Source organism: Mesocricetus auratus, unplaced genomic scaffold (genome assembly GCF_017639785.1).
Source record: "Mesocricetus auratus isolate SY011 unplaced genomic scaffold, BCM_Maur_2.0 Super-Scaffold_100009, whole genome shotgun sequence".
Classification (NCBI taxonomy): domain Eukaryota; kingdom Metazoa; phylum Chordata; class Mammalia; order Rodentia; family Cricetidae; genus Mesocricetus; species Mesocricetus auratus.
The window spans coordinates 68,742,488-68,761,542 of record NW_024429193.1 but is presented as its reverse complement, the minus strand read 5'-3'; the positions used below and the strand labels follow the sequence as shown (position 1 = coordinate 68,761,542).

The following is a 19,055-nucleotide window of genomic DNA, read 5'->3' as shown; positions in this document are numbered from 1 at the left end:
AGACATTCTCATCTTGCTTCCTCTGTGTCTGGCTGGCAACTCTGTCTCTGTCCTTTCCTCTTCCCAGAATTCTAATAGTCTGGTCGCTGCATCTATACTTCCTGCCCGGATACTGGCCAATCACCATTTTGTTAAACCAATACCAGTGACACAAGTCTTTAGAGTGAACAAGAGCATTATCTCACATCATTTTCTATTTTCATTCCTCCCTACAAATTGCTTGGACTTTCTTTCACCTATTACAGAATCTGAGAAAATATAATATTTAAAATTATAATGTACAAGTTTTATCTTTAAGAGATAGCTTTTAAAATTGACAGACATGTGAATACAATTTTATGCATTTTGTGGATTCATTGATCATACTGTTTTAACCAATCTGTGTAGAACCCGAGTATTACAATGACATTATAATGACACCTTATCTGAGCAAGCAAAATATTTAATAGACTTTTTGCTAGTATGAATCATTTGGTATCTATTAATTGTAGATTGAAACATTACTAATATTCATTGGTCTGACATGGATACTAATTTTCAGAATTATAGGTTTCATTAAGAATATTGAATGAGCTCAGATAATTCTTGGTGTGTTATTAGAGTTAATATTAAGTTACTTTTATCTGAATTCTCTTCTTTGCAGGCGTATTTCATTAGCCACTCCACGTCAACTATTTAAAGCTTCAAATATGACTCAGCGGTGGCAGCACAGAGAGATTTCAAACTTTGAGTACTTGATGTTTCTCAACACAATAGCAGGTAAATTAAGTGTGTGTAATATTGAAAATCACCCATTGGAATTGTTTCTTTGAAGAATGAAGAATATAAATGTGTCCGTACTTTGCTTCTAGAATAAGCAAAAAGGGAATCTACTTGTGTGACATTTGTGTTTCATTTCAATAAACTGACATAGTGTATATTTAAGACACAAAATATATACAAAAAGAAAAAAGTATTTTTATTCTCCCAGAAAAATTACTTTACTTACCAATAAAAGTACAAGTCAAGTGTCTCATATTTGAACTTTTTAGAACAGGAATGATTTCAGGTCCAGAATGTCTCAGATTTTGGAATGTGTGTATGAACTATGAGGTAAATATCCTTAATTCCAGTGTTCAAACCAAAAATGCTCTGAAAATTGAAACTTGATACCTGAATGCTTTATGGTTTCTCATTTTTGGATTAGAGATGCTTAAACTATGATTATAGAACTAAAGAATATAGATTTCAAAAATACATAATATGAAAATTTAAAAATACAAAGAGGATTTGAGATTATATTTACCCAGTAGTTTGGAATAAGCAAGAAAATAATCTTTTCACCAGTTGTGTAAAGATGTTATTTTGACAAAAGAGGTGGTTTGGAAGTGAAAAGTTAGGCTATGTTTGAAGTATACACAAAGTATAGTGTTTGGAGAAAAGTCAATGGTATAATTTATGTTTGCAAATATGTATTACAGTATATGTAATATCTATTATCCATAAAGATACAAGAAAATGAACTTCAGTGTGGAGGCATTGAGATAGATTATCTTCTGTCTGAGTTGGCAGGCAGTTTATTAGGAAGGTTTGGAAAGGTTTTGAGAATATGTGATATTAGAGCTGTAAAAAAAATTAACTTGGAGGTTTTAGGTAAGCTGGTAAACTGGGGTAGAGAGACAGAAGGCAAAATTAGGGAGCAATTACCTGTAAATGTAATGAGGGCCTGCAATGGACAGATGACAATAGCCTTTGGGAGGCTATGTTACTATAGGAATTCACAAGCAACAGCTACTTGGCATACAGTTGACCAGAGGTAGTAGATAAATGAGGAGAGATGGTCAGAATAAACTTGCTGGCTTCTGACCTTCATTGTTGGGATACTGATGCCATTAACAGAAATGTAGGGAAGGATGATGATCTTGCTGTTCTGGCAAGACATCCATGTGAAATGTCTGAAAAAGCATTTGACAGAAGCCAGCGAATTTTACAATCTGGAAACAGGACTTTGGTTTTTGTTGGTAGAGAGGAAACTGCTGAGTGAGAGAAATCAACAGGGCATGTGGTAAGAAAGCAGTGAGGTCAGGGTATGGAGCAGTTGTGTGAGAAGAAAGAAAATAAGGAGAGAACAGAAAAAGTGATCCTAGAGCTAACAGATAGAGGATGAGAAAGAGGTGAATGTGATGTCTTAGGAGCCCAAATGAAGAGTGAGGAGAGCATTCATTACCCGTGTCAAATGCTACTGCACAGTAAGGGAGAATTAAGAATGAGTGTAAGAGCTGGCTAGTGTTGGTGTACACATTTAATCCCAGCACTCAGTGGGCAAACGCAGGCAGATCTCTGAGTTTGAGGCCAGTCTGGTCTGTAAAGCAAGTTGCAAGACAGCCAGGGCTAGACACAGAGAACCCTGTCATGGGGATTAAAAAAAAAAAAAAGCATGAGTATGAGTATAAGGAACCCATCTTAGCCTTGAAGCTTGGGGACTTCTTGTTACTTGATGGGACTCATTTTCAAAGCAAGTATAAAAGATTTATTGATGAGTCGGGTATGAACTTTAGATGTAGAATAGTTTTCTAAACTGTGATAGGAGAGGAAAATGGGTTAAGGTTGCAGGGAGAAACCATGGGAAGTGGAAAGAGGAACTATCATTCAAGTTATGGTGGAAAGGAATTCAAGGACTCGGGAAGGAATCACTGTCAGTAGAGAAGACCCTGCTTGAGCAGTGGAGTAAACAGAGTACTATGAAAAATGAGAAGTTATAGGGCTCACTTTTAAAATTTTACTGGTTTTAGGGAAGCAATCTTGTAGTTAGCTAAAAGCAAGGCTTCAATAAAGTGTGAAGAATTATGTTGACTTCAATGGTAATCATACAAGTATTAATTAAAAGAATTTTAAGTACTATGGCATAGGAAGATTATATCACACATTTAGTGGACATTTTTGTGTGTAGTAACAGTTATAAAGCAACTCTTAATGATGCAGCCTCTTCTCTCATGTAGCCCCTGTTTTCCTCCAATGTCTTTTCAATAAATCCTCTGTATAGTCTTCTTTAAAGTAGGATTAATTTATTTCAAATGTACACTACCATGTAGATTAGGTATCATATTAATATTTCTTTTGTAGTTACATGTGCTACATGTAGATTCATATGCTATCATGATACATTTCACAATCAGTGAGTATTTAGTAACTATATATTCAGTTTAATGTAATTAAAAATCTAATCTCTTAGCATACATGCTCTTGTCTTTGTATACAGTAAGCTTTTAATTATTTGGGATTATAAAGCAGATAGGGCAATTTGAAGGATTTACTACCTACTAATATCTAAATTATATCGAGAAAGAAATGGGAGTTGAGAGAGTGATAAAATGAGTTCTAATATGGTAGATCATTTTTCTGTTAAAAATTGTTCCTACTGTTAAACTGTTATAAGATGAGGTTGGACAAGGTTCAGCAGTTAAGGACAGGTACTGTGCTGCAGCCTGAGACCATGTTGATGTCTGTGATACATGCTGTGGCCAGGGCTGTGTTAGTGTTCAAATTCCTTGCTGCCACTGGGCAACATGATGAGGTCCATCTTCCATGTTGCAGCCAGAGGTCATGTGGGTATCAGTGGTCCATGCTGCCACCAGAGATCATATTGACATCCATGATCCATTCTGGGTCCATGTTGATGTTCGTGGTCCAAGCTGTGGCTGTAGGCTATGATGAGGTGCATGATGCTGCTGCAAACTGTGTGAATGTCCACTGTCTGAGCAACCCTGGGACACTTTGGAGAAGTCCATGATTCATGCTGCCTGTAAAGGGCAAGGAAGCTTCAGTTGTAGTGATATTGATGAACCCAGACTCATAATTGAAAAGGAGAGACACTGGAGATTTCTGCAGCAACATCCTTCAACCTCCCCCCAAAAAAACAGTCTAAACAGGAAACTATTGAAGAGAGTCCTTAAAATTGGGTTAAAGATGTTAAAATGTATCTCTTCACAGTGATGGCTTCTAGCAGTGGGATGGGAAAGGACTCACTTGTCTTTAAGAGGCAGGCCACTGGGAGTTTGACAGTACTCCAATAAGTGTATGGACAACAAAAATTTTACCTGGTTTATTTGGGGGGAAGTCACAAGGGTGAGAGGGTTGAGCTGGGAAGAAATGAAAGTGAGTGTGATCAGGGTGCATTGCATGAAATTCCCAATAATCAATAAAAATATTATGTTGGGATAAAAAAGAAACTGTACTGTGTTTGCATCACCCATGTCAGATGTCTCAGAACTACCTATAACTCCAATTCCAGGTGATGTGATGCCTTCTTCTGGCTTCCAAGTACACCTTGCACATAGTGCAGTTAAAAGTTTTTGTAAACTTTTTAGGTCACTAGGTTGTCCTAATAAGCCTCAAGTCCAAGAAGAGTGAGGAAAAACCCAGTTAACTACATCAGGTCATTTAATAAGGCTTATATACCAATAGTTTATATAGAGTACTTTAATATTCAGCTGTGTGTGACTGAGATCAGCATATGCTTGAAAAAGAAACAAATAAAAGTATGAAAGTAATTCAAGGAATATTAATAGCCTCTTCTCCCTTGTATTTTAGCTATAAAATCTTTTCACAATAAGTTTCATCATAAATAGGCTATAGCTTGATAAATGGGAAATCTGGGATTTACATGCCTGCCTCTTGACAGCAGAAGCAATTACCTAATGCTCTCTGCTATTTCACTAAGATGGCGACACCAAGAAAACTGCCATGTAATGTACAAAGGCTACCTACCTTATCTTTGGAACACATTTTTAATAATTCTCACTATGTTGCTAGTAATTGTGTCATTAGTTTAGAAGGAGGTGTGGAAGGCCATTTGGGGTTGGGATAGCACAAGGCTATTAATGCTGTATATTATTTTCAGAGCATCAGTTGGGAAGGTACTACAGGATCTCAGGGTTGCTTACTACAGACACTTTCATGTGAGCATCCAAATGAGCTGTCACTCATATTGCTTGATTGGTTTAGTTGAAATTGGTGATTATTTGCTTAGTTGGTTGATTGACTGGTAGCAGAGAAAATGATTGTGGTTTGGACTTTTATACCAGAATAAGTTATTTTTTAGTTTTAATACAGAATATTTTGTGACTGAGAGTATATCCCAGTGGTAGAGCACGTACTTAGATTGTTCGGTGCCTTAATTTGCCAACTTTCCTCACACCCCAGAAAGGCCATCTTATTTGGAATTGGCTTTCCAATAACAAAGTCAAGAGTAGTTTGTTTGACAGAATGTAAACTCTAGGACCACATACCTAAATTTGAATGTTTTCATTGTTACTGGTCATACGATTTGGGAGAAGCTCTTAACCTTTGAGCCTCAGTGTTTCATTAAAAAATGTATGTGGTACTAATGATACCAGTTTCACAGTGTGAATGCAAAGGCCAAATGAGATAATACAAAATAGCAATAAAAACAATGCCTTGTACCCAAATTATTAGTTTTTCATGTTATTTTGATAATCTGTCATGTTTAACACTAAATTAAAAGTGATATTTTCTTCCTTACCAGGACGGAGTTATAATGACTTAAATCAATATCCTGTGTTTCCCTGGGTCATCACTAATTATGAATCAGAAGAATTAGATCTTACCTTGCCAAGCAACTTCAGAGATTTATCCAAGGTAATACATTTAGTAATTATCTGAAATATATTTGTCTTATATATAAAAATAAGTTAGATTCATTTTCGTATTTTTAAAAAATCTTAAAGTATTATTTTACCTTTAATATTTTTTACCTTTTAAATTTTATAATTTAACCTAAAATTTTAAAATAGTATATATAATAAGCTAGATGACAAGTTAACAAATTATTGTACTACTCACTTTTCCATAAGCATTCAAGGGCATTTGGTTTTTTGTTTGTTTGGTGTTTTTTTTTTTTTTTTGATTTGGTTTGGTTTTTGGTTTTTGGTTCTTCAAGACAGGATTTCTCTGTATTTAATGAAGCAAATAAGGAGTCATGAACAGAACTCTACCAAAACAAGAGACTTCCTGCTTAAGGTTGCCAAGCTTGTCTGTTTCCCCTTGTCCTGTGTTAATTCCTCAACCACAAGCATGTGGATCCTCTTTTTATATTTTAATTTTTTCAGGCTGGCCTGGAACTCACTATGTAAATCAGACAGATATCACATTCAAGTTATGCCCCCACTCTCTAGAATGCTGGGATCATAACCAAATCTGGGTGGTTCTTCTTTAAATCTGATTTTAACTTACACAGTTCTGATCCTGAACCCTTCTTAGTTTATCCCTGAATGCAAGAAGTCTTCCAGAAATCAGAACTTAGCTTCTCAGCCATATTTCACCTCTTTATTTTCTTGTTTTTGGCTCTCATCTTGAAATCCCTTTCTCAGTCCCTTCCCTGAGGATTTCCTCCATTCTTTCACGGTACTTCCATATCTCCCATTGTGCATTTTCTTGTTTTCACTGTGCTCCTTGATGTGGAATTCTTGTTCATCACTGTCTTCCTCCCCAGTGTATGCAATAATTGAGTGCAGTGCACTCAATAATTGTGTGTTAACTTTTCAGCGTGTCAGATTTCTTGCTTAGCACTACCTTTCTTCACAGCAGAAAAGTTAGATCATCTTGATTTCCACACTCAGGTTGGAAATCACCATCTGGTTTCTGCAGAAATGGTTCCATGGAGAAAGTTCACTTGTCCATCCAGTTTCCTTCACAGTCCTAACAAGATGTTCAGTATTTATCATCCTAGGCATGGTGACTATTGGGGGTATTGGAGAGTCATTCCTAGTGTATCCAAATGTAGTGACAGCAGTGCAACAGTTGACATTTCCTCCTGGTAAACAATAGCATTTGGCCAATGGCCTTTGTTCTATGTAGCAATTTTTCTCTGCTTTTGTGCCTATCTTTGTACAAATCTAGTTTTCAAATACCGCATATTTGCTTCTTGTATCTCTGCTCTTCTTTTTCCCTTTTTCTAGAAATATAAATTCCTGTGGACTCCCTGCATTTTCTAATTTCTTATAATCTAAGCATTTTTCTTGGCTTCAAAATATAGCCCAGGGGTAGAGTGCTTGCCATAAATGTTTGAACCCAATAGCACAAAAACAGTGAAATTTTTCTTTTTTGTCTTCTCTATTATGAAAATTATTACAAAATCTAATAAGATAGGAAGACCTACTTACAGATGCCATGCTTATTACCATTGTATATGTAGAGCTGTGTAAATGAAGACTGTATTAGTTTGATCTGTGTGATGAACTATATGGCAGGCCAGTACAACAGAATCACTCCATAATCCTCTAGCTTTTGCTTCCTTTTCTCTGTATTATATAGGCTGCCTGCTTTTCTTTTGAATATTCACTGAAATAGGATCAGAGAAATGCTTCTAGAATTCTTTTCTAGCAGAATTCTTTATATAAATAAGGTTGTTTCTATGCCCCATGGGATGATCAACAATTCCGATTTTTAAATTTTTGTTACATTGAGGTACAAATGAGGACAGCCAAACCAAACCAGAAATTACTTTCATTTGTCTCCAATCATACATGATCATAGACACAAAAATATGAACATATACATAACATAAGCAAAGACATAAGAAATACCTTGGGTGGTAAGGAAATGGTCCTGTAAGTAAAATGCTTGCTGTGCAAGCATGAGGACCTGAGTCTGGGTCTTAAACAGGTAAAATGCTAGATATGGTAGTATGCATCTGTAACCTCAGTGCTGGCATATAGAGACAGGCAGATGCTCGAGGCTTGCTGGTCAACTACTCTAACCAAAGCTCAGTGAGAGACCTAATAAAAAAAATGAGGTAGAAAATCAATTGAGAAAGCCATTTTGATATCAAACTCTGGTCCCTAAAAATCAAGTATGTTTGCATATTTATGTGTGTGCATGTGCACACACACATGCAAACACATACATATACATGCTCTAGAGAGCAAACCAAACAAAAGTATTTTGTGTGTGATTTAGTGTCTTTGTTTTTAACTCATTGTAATGGTATCCATTTCTATATCTTGAGATATTTATGGGAAGATTTTACTCTTGGTCAAGAAAGGAATACCTGTTTAAAAGTGCTTTCAGAAAGAACTTCAAGTGCACCAAGATCAGTACTGAAATATATTGTTATTTGGAAGAAGTGGGGAATTTTAAGACCCAACTACATATCATAAAACTATCCCCTCTCCTATAAAGCAGCATTTGTTCAGACACTTCAAATGTCATTCAGGTTCATGGGAATGGAATTCTACCAGTGCTAACTCTTTTCATTAAATATTAATAAAATTAGTGAGTTTGGACCTAACTACATTATTTTAAATGAAATAATCAAGTGCATTACAAATTTAGAAATTATACTTTATATCTGTAAATAGTGCTCATTTACTTAATAAAATTGCCTCTTTCCTTGGAGAAAGATCTAAAAATCTATGTAATACATGTCTAAAATTTTGCTTATACATACATTTATAGGAACAAATCTTGTATATAAGTGAATTCTATGTATACAAATGATGATTATGTTAGAATTATATTAAAATTTGTCCCAAAGCAGACATTACTATTTGTTTAAATAAGCTTCTGAAATCTGAGAAAACATAGTGTGCAAAGTGTAATTTAGAGCATAAACAGATGTTATCCTATTTCTAAGTAGATAATGCAGCCTGACTGGCTTTAAAATGTATCAAATTATTTATGTCCGTTTAATTTCCCCAAAGCTGGTTTTCAAAGGAGTTTTAGTGCTTTGGCAGAGAGCTACAGTTTTATTTTATAATCTTTCCCATGTTGCACAGGGAATTTTCTTTCTGATGCTGAATTAATATAATCAACACCCTTTCTTCTGAATTCTTTTTGTGATCAATCTTTTAGCATAGAAAAAGTATGAATGGAACGGTGTAAATATTTCCATTCTCTCTTTACAGTGATTTTAGATTGATATTGCCAATGTGTTGAAGAGGTCAAACCAACTTCAGTTTGAAAAGGTTGAAAATTACATGTTTTTATATTGTAAGAGTCATATTGGTTTAATTTATTTTTTGAAAGCCAAAAAAGCAGGAATCATTGATGGGACTAATTCCCCTTCTTTATATTCTTTACTGCATCATCATCGCTGGTCTGCAACTGTGACAGATCTAACCATGAATAGAATGTGGAATTATTTTAATCTCTATTTTATAAATATGCATTGATTTTATATTCTAACTACCTCTTTGGTACAGTTAAGAATTACTGTTTTCTTTTTGTCTTCTCTCTGCAAGATGCTACAAGTAAGGCAGGCTTCCACTTACAAATGTCCTGACATAAAGATAAACAATGGCTAGGAGTTTCAGCAATGGGCTTTTCTTTGTGGATTTTACTTGTGATTTCTGTTTTTCTGTTACACTTTGGAGACTATAAAGCAGTTTCCTTAGAAATGAAAATTATCACTCTTTGAGTCAAATATTTCTCTTCTAATTGATTGGTATAATATTGGGATATCTAATAAGTGTTTGTCCTATAATCTGTATATCTGTTCCAAAACACTGTTTTTAGATCACATTTACTGGAAGTAAGAAAAGTAGTAATGAAAACTCAGCTATATTAGCTATGTGGTTCAAAAGGCAAAAAAGCAACCCATTGTTCTACTGTTAACTTGTATTTCTTGGGTGTTCGTGATATGCCAGCCATTGGTTTAAGTATTTCACATTTATTAACTACTTTAACCCTCATCCAAATCCAATTGCTGTCTTACAAAGAAGAAAATGGTGCTCTGTGAGGATAAGAAAGTGCCATTCATAGCTTCCATGGCCATTACATAGAGCTCAAGTTTGAAAACTATGTAAATATATTTATAGCTGGAATTGTGTGTTCATAACTGACTATATGTTAATGAAGAGACTAGCACAACAATAATATAAAAAGAAAATCGTGTATGTCATGTACGATTCTCTAGTTGTATTGAGGTGTGTGCATGTATGTGCTAAGGTATGTTTATGTTTGATTTTTCATTTGGGGCACAGCATAAGACCTTGGTGCTATGCAGCCACTTTCATTCTTATCCCATACTGAAACTGATAGCTAATAGAACCTTAGCATGGTAATGCTTGAAATGGAAAGCTTTTTCTAAATAACCTTCTCTTGTCTTTGTCCTAGTGAAACACTTTTACAAAACAAAACTCCTGTGTGCTTGATTAAAACTAGAGAATCCCTAATAATAACACTTATTTAATTTTTTATTATTATTGACTCTTTGTTAAGTGTCATTTTGCACCCAGAACTGTAAAGTTTATGAAAACATGAAGGAATAAAAGCAAACCACTTTACCAAAAAAAAAAAATGAAGATTGGGAGAAAAAACAAGAATTATCAAGAAGCAAGAAAATATTTTTATTAATTTTAATACGAGATTTAAACTGAAAGAAATACTAAGAGTTTGAAATAAAGAACAAATTAAACACCCTTTTTATCCTTAGAGTGCAAACACATAGCATGTTGTTATGCCCACTCAGAACATGCAGAGGAGCTGTGTGCTAGATAGAGGGCCACAGTCTACAACATGTGCTCTTGTGCATTTGCCTTTCAGTACACACAGCAGGGGAAGTAAACTCAGTCCTAAAGTTTGGCCTCAGCTCTATGAAATCACTTTAGCTTCACTGCTTTTATAACATGTTACAATGCTGTACTAGCCCTCTGTAATCTACAGCTTCCATTGCTCTTGTTCCATTAATGTTTCTGACAAGGGAATTCTGAGATCCCAAAGAAGACTGGATGACACTAAATTTGTTTACTCGCTCCTGAGTAGCTGCTGATTGTTTTTGGTGGATTCTCATCCCCCTCTGCCATGGTAGATCGGTGTGTATATTTTTATGTATGAGATACGTCTCTCTAACACGCACATTTACTGTACAGTGAACATCTTGACCTGGAATTGACTACCGACATTTAACTGTTGTTGATCAGACAGCACTTCTTTATCTCTTTAAGTTTTAAGTGCTGTTTCTGACGAATGCCAGTGCTTTCAGTCTGCTCTGTAACAGATACACCAGGAATCAATATACCATCTAGATGTCACAGAGGGGAAAGAATGCTTTCTGGTGGTAGGGAATAGTGCTTAAACATTATGGGTACAACAACATTTACTTTGTCTTCTATTTATTAGGATTTAAAGAAACTGAAGGAATTCAAGCTATAGAACAGAAGGATTATAGTGGAAGAATAACAGATAATTGATCTTAAATTGTTTTAAAAGTATAATGTAGAAAAATAAATGGCTGATGAAATACATCAAGACGTTTTACTCCTCTCATCCAACATGGGTGCTGGTGTCATTTTGATCTTAAAGATTATAGCATACATTGTTTCCCATGATGTTTGGGAGTTGTGGTCTGGCCAGCATAAAATGGTGTCAAAACAGTTCAGAACGTATTTTTAGGAGCCTAAGGGAATCTCTAGGAGTGGCTTTCCACGGTAACGTGAACGTTCTGTCCTCTACTCCCCTCAGCAACCCTGTAAGAAGCATGTAATTACTGGTATTCACAAATTAGGAGTCTAAGATTGAATGAGGTGAAAGAGTTCCCAGGATGACATGTTTTCTTCATGTAACAATTTCAGGTCTGTCCCTGTAAGTGTACTGTAGAACTCCGGTACAATCAGAAACCATAGTTTAGATTGAATAGTTACATTATATCCTTTTCTTTCCCAAGTCCAATTGCCTTTTTTTTTTTTTTTGTATTGGAAAAGGCAACCAATCTAGTTTCTGAAAAAGTACCAGAGGTTTCTAATAAAGAAAGGCTTGGGTGCTGAACAGTGAAGGTGCCAGGGCCCTGGTACTGTCCTATTGTCAGATTTCTTCAGCAGTCTGTGGCAAGTCCCACACAGTGAGACAAGGTTTTATTACTCTTTAGACATACTGGTGGATCAAGAGACAGGACTTTTAAAATCCTAACATTTTGGGTTTTCACTCAGGACCTACCTGGTTTACCTTCCTGGAAACCCACTGGGCACGCAGCTTGTGTTCCACATAGGTCTGCTGTTCTAGCACTCATTTTAAAAAGTGGGGTGCAGCCAGAGATGTAAACATTTAAACACAGCCTCCAGTGCTAAAGGGAGACAGAGAATAAAACAACCAGAAAGATGTAAAGAAATAGCCAGAAGTAGAGGCATTAGGAAGCAGAAGAGCCTCAATAATCAATAACATTTAAATTATTATCAATAACATAAAACTAATAATGTAATAAATATTGAATTATTAATTATGAGAAATATTATTAACTACATGAATTATTACTTGTTCAGTGTTATACATTACTTTATACTATGTTTACAGGACTTCTCAGAACTTATTGCCAAGTTCATCAAAATACAAATACGGTTATGTATGTATTAAACAAACTCGCTTTAATACTAGAAGTTTCTTTCTGGTAAATTTTTAAATGACTCTAGCAGAGGTTAACCTAGCACTTAATTTAAGCAGCTTCCGATGACATTGTCTCTTAACATTTGTCAGAAAATGATAAACTGAAGTAGCTGAAATGGATTTTGGTTAATATTACTGTCAGGGTGAGGGCAACCCTGACGTACACCAGGAGCACACTGCCAGTCAGTAATCCTTCTCAGGGTTAGGTATTCCTTCCTGATCATTCTACACTGTTCTGAATGGAGTAACAATTTATGATCATTTATACATGAATTGTTTTATTTGGCTTTATCCCACAGTGTTGACTACTTTCCTAGTTTAGTTTTTAGTTACAAACTCTGGTAGATTCAGAATAATTTATGTAAAAGTTGTTTTCCAAACACCTGGAAAATATTTGTTTGTTTTTAATGATGTACTATCCTTCTGATTTCAGGCTGGATTGTTTTATAGTATTATAAATATTAAATAGTGGGAACTTTTTAATTGGCATACATTTGTAGTTTTTAAAATGTGCTTCTATCACCATCTCATCCTTGTATTTATTATTTTTGTTTGTTTGTTTTGAGACAGGGTCTCACTATGTAGCTCTGTCCTGGAACTCAATATGTAAACCAGGCTGTCCTCAAACTCCAAGATTCATCTGCTTCTGCCTCCCAAGTGCTGGGATTAAAGGCATGTGCCACCACACCTGGCTGTATTCTATAATTTTTTAATGTGAATGATATGCAGTATTTTTATAGTGAAAATGTAATAAATTGTCTGTTACTCTTATGTCTAATTTTTTAATTTTTTTATTGTTAAAATCCAATCATTTGAATAACATTTTTTTTTGTTTTTGTTTTTACGAGACAGGGTTTCTCTGTATTGTTTTGGAGGCTGTCGGTACAGCCCGGCCTCAAACTCACAGAGATCCGCCTGCCTCTGCCTCCCAAGTTCTGGGATTAAAGGCGTGCTCCACCACTGCCCGGCTGAATAACAATTATTTAATATTTACTAGGTGCTTTTTTGTGCTTTATTATGAGGGCTGTGTTCAAGACAGTTGTGAATGAGATCATCTTCTGTTGAAAGACCTTTCAAACAATATATTGTATTTTATAACAATTATAGTATGATCAGAAAACCTATATTTTGTGCAATTTAGCTTTCAAAAAATTAATTTTTGAAAATGTTATGGTACAGTTTGGAATTTGAACCAAGCTTTTGAAAGTGACAAAGGATAGGCTCCATAAGCATGCCATTACCTCAAGCTAGAAACTACACTAAAACAGTGGAGTAACCATTACTTTTAAGTGTAGATAGAAATAAAAATTGTGTGTTTTACTGGAAATAGATTCTGGTAAGCTGTACTAACTTAGTTACTCTAAAATTAGTTTAATGAGATCAGTGATTTGGGGAAGTTAAAAATGTGATACCTTGCAGTAATGATTCTGAGTGGTAACTTTGTAAAATATAGATGAGGTAATTAAAACCCATTAATAGTGACCATAACTATTCAAATCAGAGTAAAATACTCATACTTAATAGTCCTTATGAATTTGTGATAGTCTCTCTTTAGAAGAAATCCTAGAATTTGATCTTATGTCATGTTTAAGTTCCCCTAATAACTGTTGATCATACAGTGTATTTTATAGTAGTTAAAAATATAAAAATTTAAGTTACTTTATAGCCTGAAATTCTCACATAAAATATTCAAGAGGAATATGAAAGAATAATAGGAAGTCATTCCTGTAGGTTTAAGGTGTTGTATAAACATAAAAAAAGATAAAAGTAAGTCAATGTTAAAAATAGATCATTTCATGAGTCTTACTGGTAGAAAAGAAGATAGTGATGTGGCAGTTGCTCCAAGCCTTCAGTCTTTGGGTGGGAACTTTGGGTTCATTGCAGGAGGTCTGTGAATTCAAATAAATGTGGGGGGAGGGGCATGGCGGCACAGAGAGGCTTCTTTAAAATGTTGGAGGCTGTTCGTTTGAATTATCTGTGACCCATTGGTGTGACCCAGTGGTGATAATTGGCTTTTCTAGAAACAAATTGAATCCTACAACATTATTCTCTTATATTGTGCTTGCCGATGTTACTTATTTTTGGTCTAGAATATGTTAGAGGTATAAAGTTAGGGGTTGAGGTCCTTATTCATATAAGTCCAATTTATTGTAAAGACTGTGTGGTTTGACCTTCAAAATGGCTTTCTACTAAGTCATCTAACTTAATTAGATCCCTGGGACCTACATGGTGTAAGGAGAGAACTGAGTCCTGCAAGATGTCTTCTTACCTCCACATCTGCAACATCGCATGTATGCACTGTGGCACACAAACACATGTTCCTACACGTAGACATACAGGTACATTTTTTAAAAGACCGCCTTAAATAACCCTGGTTGTTTTCTTGCCATCGGCTGACCATGTGTGTGTAGTTCTTCCAGATTCTCTTCTGTCAAACGTATGTCTATCCTCTTGTGAGCCATTCTCTCTTGGTTACTTCAAATTTTAGACTATGTCATGAATTCAGGCTATGCGACTCTTTCAACTATATTCCTTTTCTAAATTAGCATCTCTGGGAATTAGCTTGTCAATTTGCAATTTTTACAAAACCAAGATTTTTTTTTTTAGAGACTACATTGAGTCTTTAGGTCATTTTTGGCAAAAAAAAAAAGTATCAGCAATATTGAATTTTATAATTCATGAATGTAGTATCTTTTTATTTAATTAAATTTGTTACTGAAAAAAACAGTAATTTAGACTTCTTTAAATATTTTCAGGGATGTCCATTTTTACCTTATATATTTTCCATTAAATACAGATTGATTTGTCCCCAGATGACACATTTAAAGGGCTTGAGAGATGTCCAAGAAGTTAAGAGCACTGGTTGCTTTTCCAGAGGACTCAGGTTCAAAAATTTTTAAAGATAACATTTAAGCCCTAAATTCCTAATATGGTACCTGTAAGTATGCTTTTGTGTAAATGAGGTCTTTACAGATGTAATAAAGTTAAGTTGCAGGCATTAGGGTGGATCTAAACCCAATGCAAGTATGTTGGTGTCCTCATAAGGAGACGAGGACACGTGACAAGCAGGCAGAGCTGTAGTCACAGAAGCCTGGCTTAGACTTACGCTGCCAAGGAGAACCCTGTACAAAAGGTTTCAGAGAGAGCATGTCTATGGCTCTGGTACCAGCATGATTCCAGACTTCCCTCTAACCAGATGGTGATAAGTTCCTACTGTTTGAAGCCACTTGGTTTTTGTATTTTGTTGCAGGAGTCCCAGAAAACTAACACACACACACGCGCACACACACACACACACACACACACACACATACACACACATTTTTAAATTACGTTTTTCTGATAAACACATTCATGTATATTTTGTAATATCTTACTAGTACTTGGTAGCAGTCATACTGCTTTTTATATTTATATGGCAGTGTTGTTTCAGTGACTCTTTACAATATCTTCTTTTCATCTTTAAAGCCCAATCTATGTCTTTATATTTAACAACACTTTTTTTGTAGGTAGTATCAAATCTATGTGGTTTTATATCTAATTTTGCAATCTCTGCATTTTAATTTCAGTAATGATACCATTTATACTTAATATTAATTTTGATATAGCTTGTTTTATTATTGTGTGTGCGGTTTATACGTGTGTGTGTGCGTGTGTGTGTGTGTGCATGTGGAGACAATCAGTGTTAGGTGTCTTCTGTCATTCTCCGTCTTCCATTCTTTTAATTATTTAAGTATTTATTAGAAAACAGTATAAAAATACATTTCAGTCTGTCTCCTGGCATAAGTCTCTCTTTTACAATAGTTAAAATTTTTGTCAAAGAGAGGTTTTTTTGGTACTCTTCAAAGTGAAGGGTTTTCACTTTGACCCTCTTTCAGAAGCGATATTTTTGTGTCCCACTCTCCTGTAGTAGATTCGTTTCCTTTTCGCTTGTCTCTATTTAGGAGATAGGATTTGGTGTCTTCCCTATCAGCTTAAGGAACACTCTCATATATGAGAAGGTTAGTGTTAGTGATGATGTTTTGTGCCTAATCCCAGTGGCAGTCAGTCACATCCTGTAAGCCTATGTCATACTGAGGACTTTTCTCTGATCTCCTGTCTGTATGTGCTCACACTCTTTCAGGAGCACCCTGTGCAGACCCATGGGAGAAAATCTTAGAAGTACATGTGAATGCCCTTGTCTTGGGATCTAACATATTTTCTAAACTGCTAAATTTACTCAAAGTAGGAATTTCAAGGGTCTTTTATTTTGTGTTTGCTACTCTTCCTTTGTCAACATTGTATTCTGTATAACCTTTCAGTTGAGAGTCTTGTCATTTTGGGAGATTTGATTCTCTTGGATCTCGATTAAAGTTAGCATTTTGTAACCTTTTTCTTAGTAGAACAGGAACAGCTTTCTCCCAACCTCTTTGTTTTAAATAAGGCCTCACTGTGTAACCCAGGCTGGTTGTCTGTCTCAAATGCCCCAGGTACACCTGACCTCTGCAGGTGCACCCCTTGGTGCTTTCTGATTCTAAGAGAGGGGGGCATTGTTTTGTATGTCAATGAAATCCTCATGACTTTGTAGTGTGGCCTCTCATTAACATACTGTTGTCACTTAGATGAATCCTATTGTTAGGCTTGAATCTCTGAACTGTCCATAGAGGATCATATTTTGAACACTAACCCTAGCTAGTAGCTCTGTTTTGAGAGACCATCAAACTTTTAGGAAGCAGAGCCTGGCTGGCAGAGGTGAGTCCCTAGGGTAGGCCTTCAAGGATGAGAGCTGTCTCTGGTTCCTGTTGCTCTGTGCTCTCTGCTCCTGTGTGATGTGACTAACCTCCACCACATCCCCAACTGAGCTGCTCAGGGATGCCTTCCCCACCACAATGGACTGTAACCTTCTAAACAAACCTTTGCTGCCTTAAGTTCTTCCTCTCAGATGTTGTGGGCACAGTGATGGAAGACCAAATAATACCACATTGATATTTGACACCTCCACTGTCTTGTGGCACACAGTGTCCCAGGGTGTTTTAATCACTGCTGGCCTCAGAATTAGAATGAGCCATTTCTTTAAGAAGCCTAGTTTCCTTTTAATGGGAGAATTACTAGGATCTCTTCGGTTGCAACTATTGACTTATTAGTGATTATCTGACTAAACTGATAACAATTACTACATCTCTCCTGAAAGCCCGTTATTTAACTATTGCCCAATAAGGTTTGTCTCCTTGTTTGATATATATATATATATATATATATATATATATATATATATATATATATATCGTATCCTAGTACAGCTCAGGGTTTTTTTTGTTTTTTTTTTTTTTGGTTTTCTTTTTTTTTGTTGTTGTTGTTTTTTGTTTTTTCGAGACAGGGTTTCTCTGTATCGTTTTGGAGGCTGTCCTGGAACTCACTCATGTAGACCAGGCTGGGCTCGAACTCACAGAGATCCACCTACCTCAGCCTCCCAAGTGCTGGGATTAAAGGCATGCGCCGCCACCGCCCGGCTCAGCTCAGGTTTTTTTTTTAAAGATATATAATATTGTTATTCTTTGAAAATTGCATACATATAATATTTTATTGTGTTGACCCTCACTCCTTCCTGGGCCATTCACATACCCCCAACCTCTCCCAGTTTCATGTCTCCCCCGCTTTTTTTACTGGCCCAGGGTCTTATTTGCACTACCAGCATACACCCTTGGTGTGGGCCTATCCACTGGAGCATGGTCAAGCTGCAAAGGTCCATACCCGTAAAGAAAACTGATTCCCCCTTCCCAGCAGTGCCGACTGGTCCAGTAGCTCCTCAGCTACTCATACAACTCAGATGCTTATCTGTATATTGGCATTTTCAGCTTGTACTACTGTAATCTTACTACTTTTAATCTCAGGGTGGACAGAGGAGTGGAGAACAGAGGATAACCTTGGGTGTCAGCCTTCAGAATTCACCTTGTTTACTGCAGGGTCTCTCTTGTTCACTGCTGTATATGCCAGGCTTTGAGCTTGCAGGACTGCTGCTGTGTCTGTCTGCTATTTGTAAAGGTGTGCTGTGATTGCAGGTGCATGAACTATGAGTCTATCCTTACATGGGTCTTTGGATTGCACAAGAATACCTTAACCACTAAGCCAACTCCTTAGCCCTAGATCTAAGTGTTACATTGATAGTTAACATTTTTTTCTAAAATGTAATAGTTGGTCAAAATGAACAGTAACCTATTTTTATTAATCTGAAACCATTTTTCCTTGCTTAATTCTGTTATTTGGCAATGTACTGCATATATAAACTGTTGATCTATTCAGAGCTATCAACCTTGACTTGCTCTGTAGGTAAATTATTTGATTTTAATGCCCTTAAATTGGTTCTGAAAATAAATAATTGTATTTATATACAAATGACTGTGTTTATCAACATTGAACCTCTTTTTTATTATTTTCATAATTACTTTAAAACATCCTTTATAAATTATATCTAGATTTTTAGGATCATTTCTTGTGTTGTTCTTGGCATTGAGCTCAGGGCTATCATTGCTCTATCTACATTATGCTCATCAGTTAATGTGACTTTCTCAGTCTCAGATTAAAAACCGTTAGTAAGAATAGTCCCATAATACCAACTGGGCTGAATAAAGCAGATCTGTAATGAATATTTGAAATGATTTGAATTCGTCATAGGCACTGAAATACTTTATTTTTCCTAGGAT

General features: G+C 35.7%; 1 protein-coding gene across 4 annotated transcripts in view; it reads left to right on the top strand.

Moving 5' to 3' along the window:
- The window catches only part of Lrba (LPS responsive beige-like anchor protein), a 539,975-nt gene that overhangs the window by 365,880 nt on the left and 155,040 nt on the right, over positions 1-19,055 (top strand). For all 4 annotated transcript variants that reach the window (XM_040752567.1, XM_040752566.1, XM_040752565.1 and 1 more), the window contains exons 43-44: positions 644-759; positions 5,525-5,637. In XM_040752567.1, coding sequence (XP_040608501.1) covers positions 644-759; positions 5,525-5,637 — 229 coding nt within the window. The remainder of the gene's footprint in view (positions 1-643; positions 760-5,524; positions 5,638-19,055) is intronic.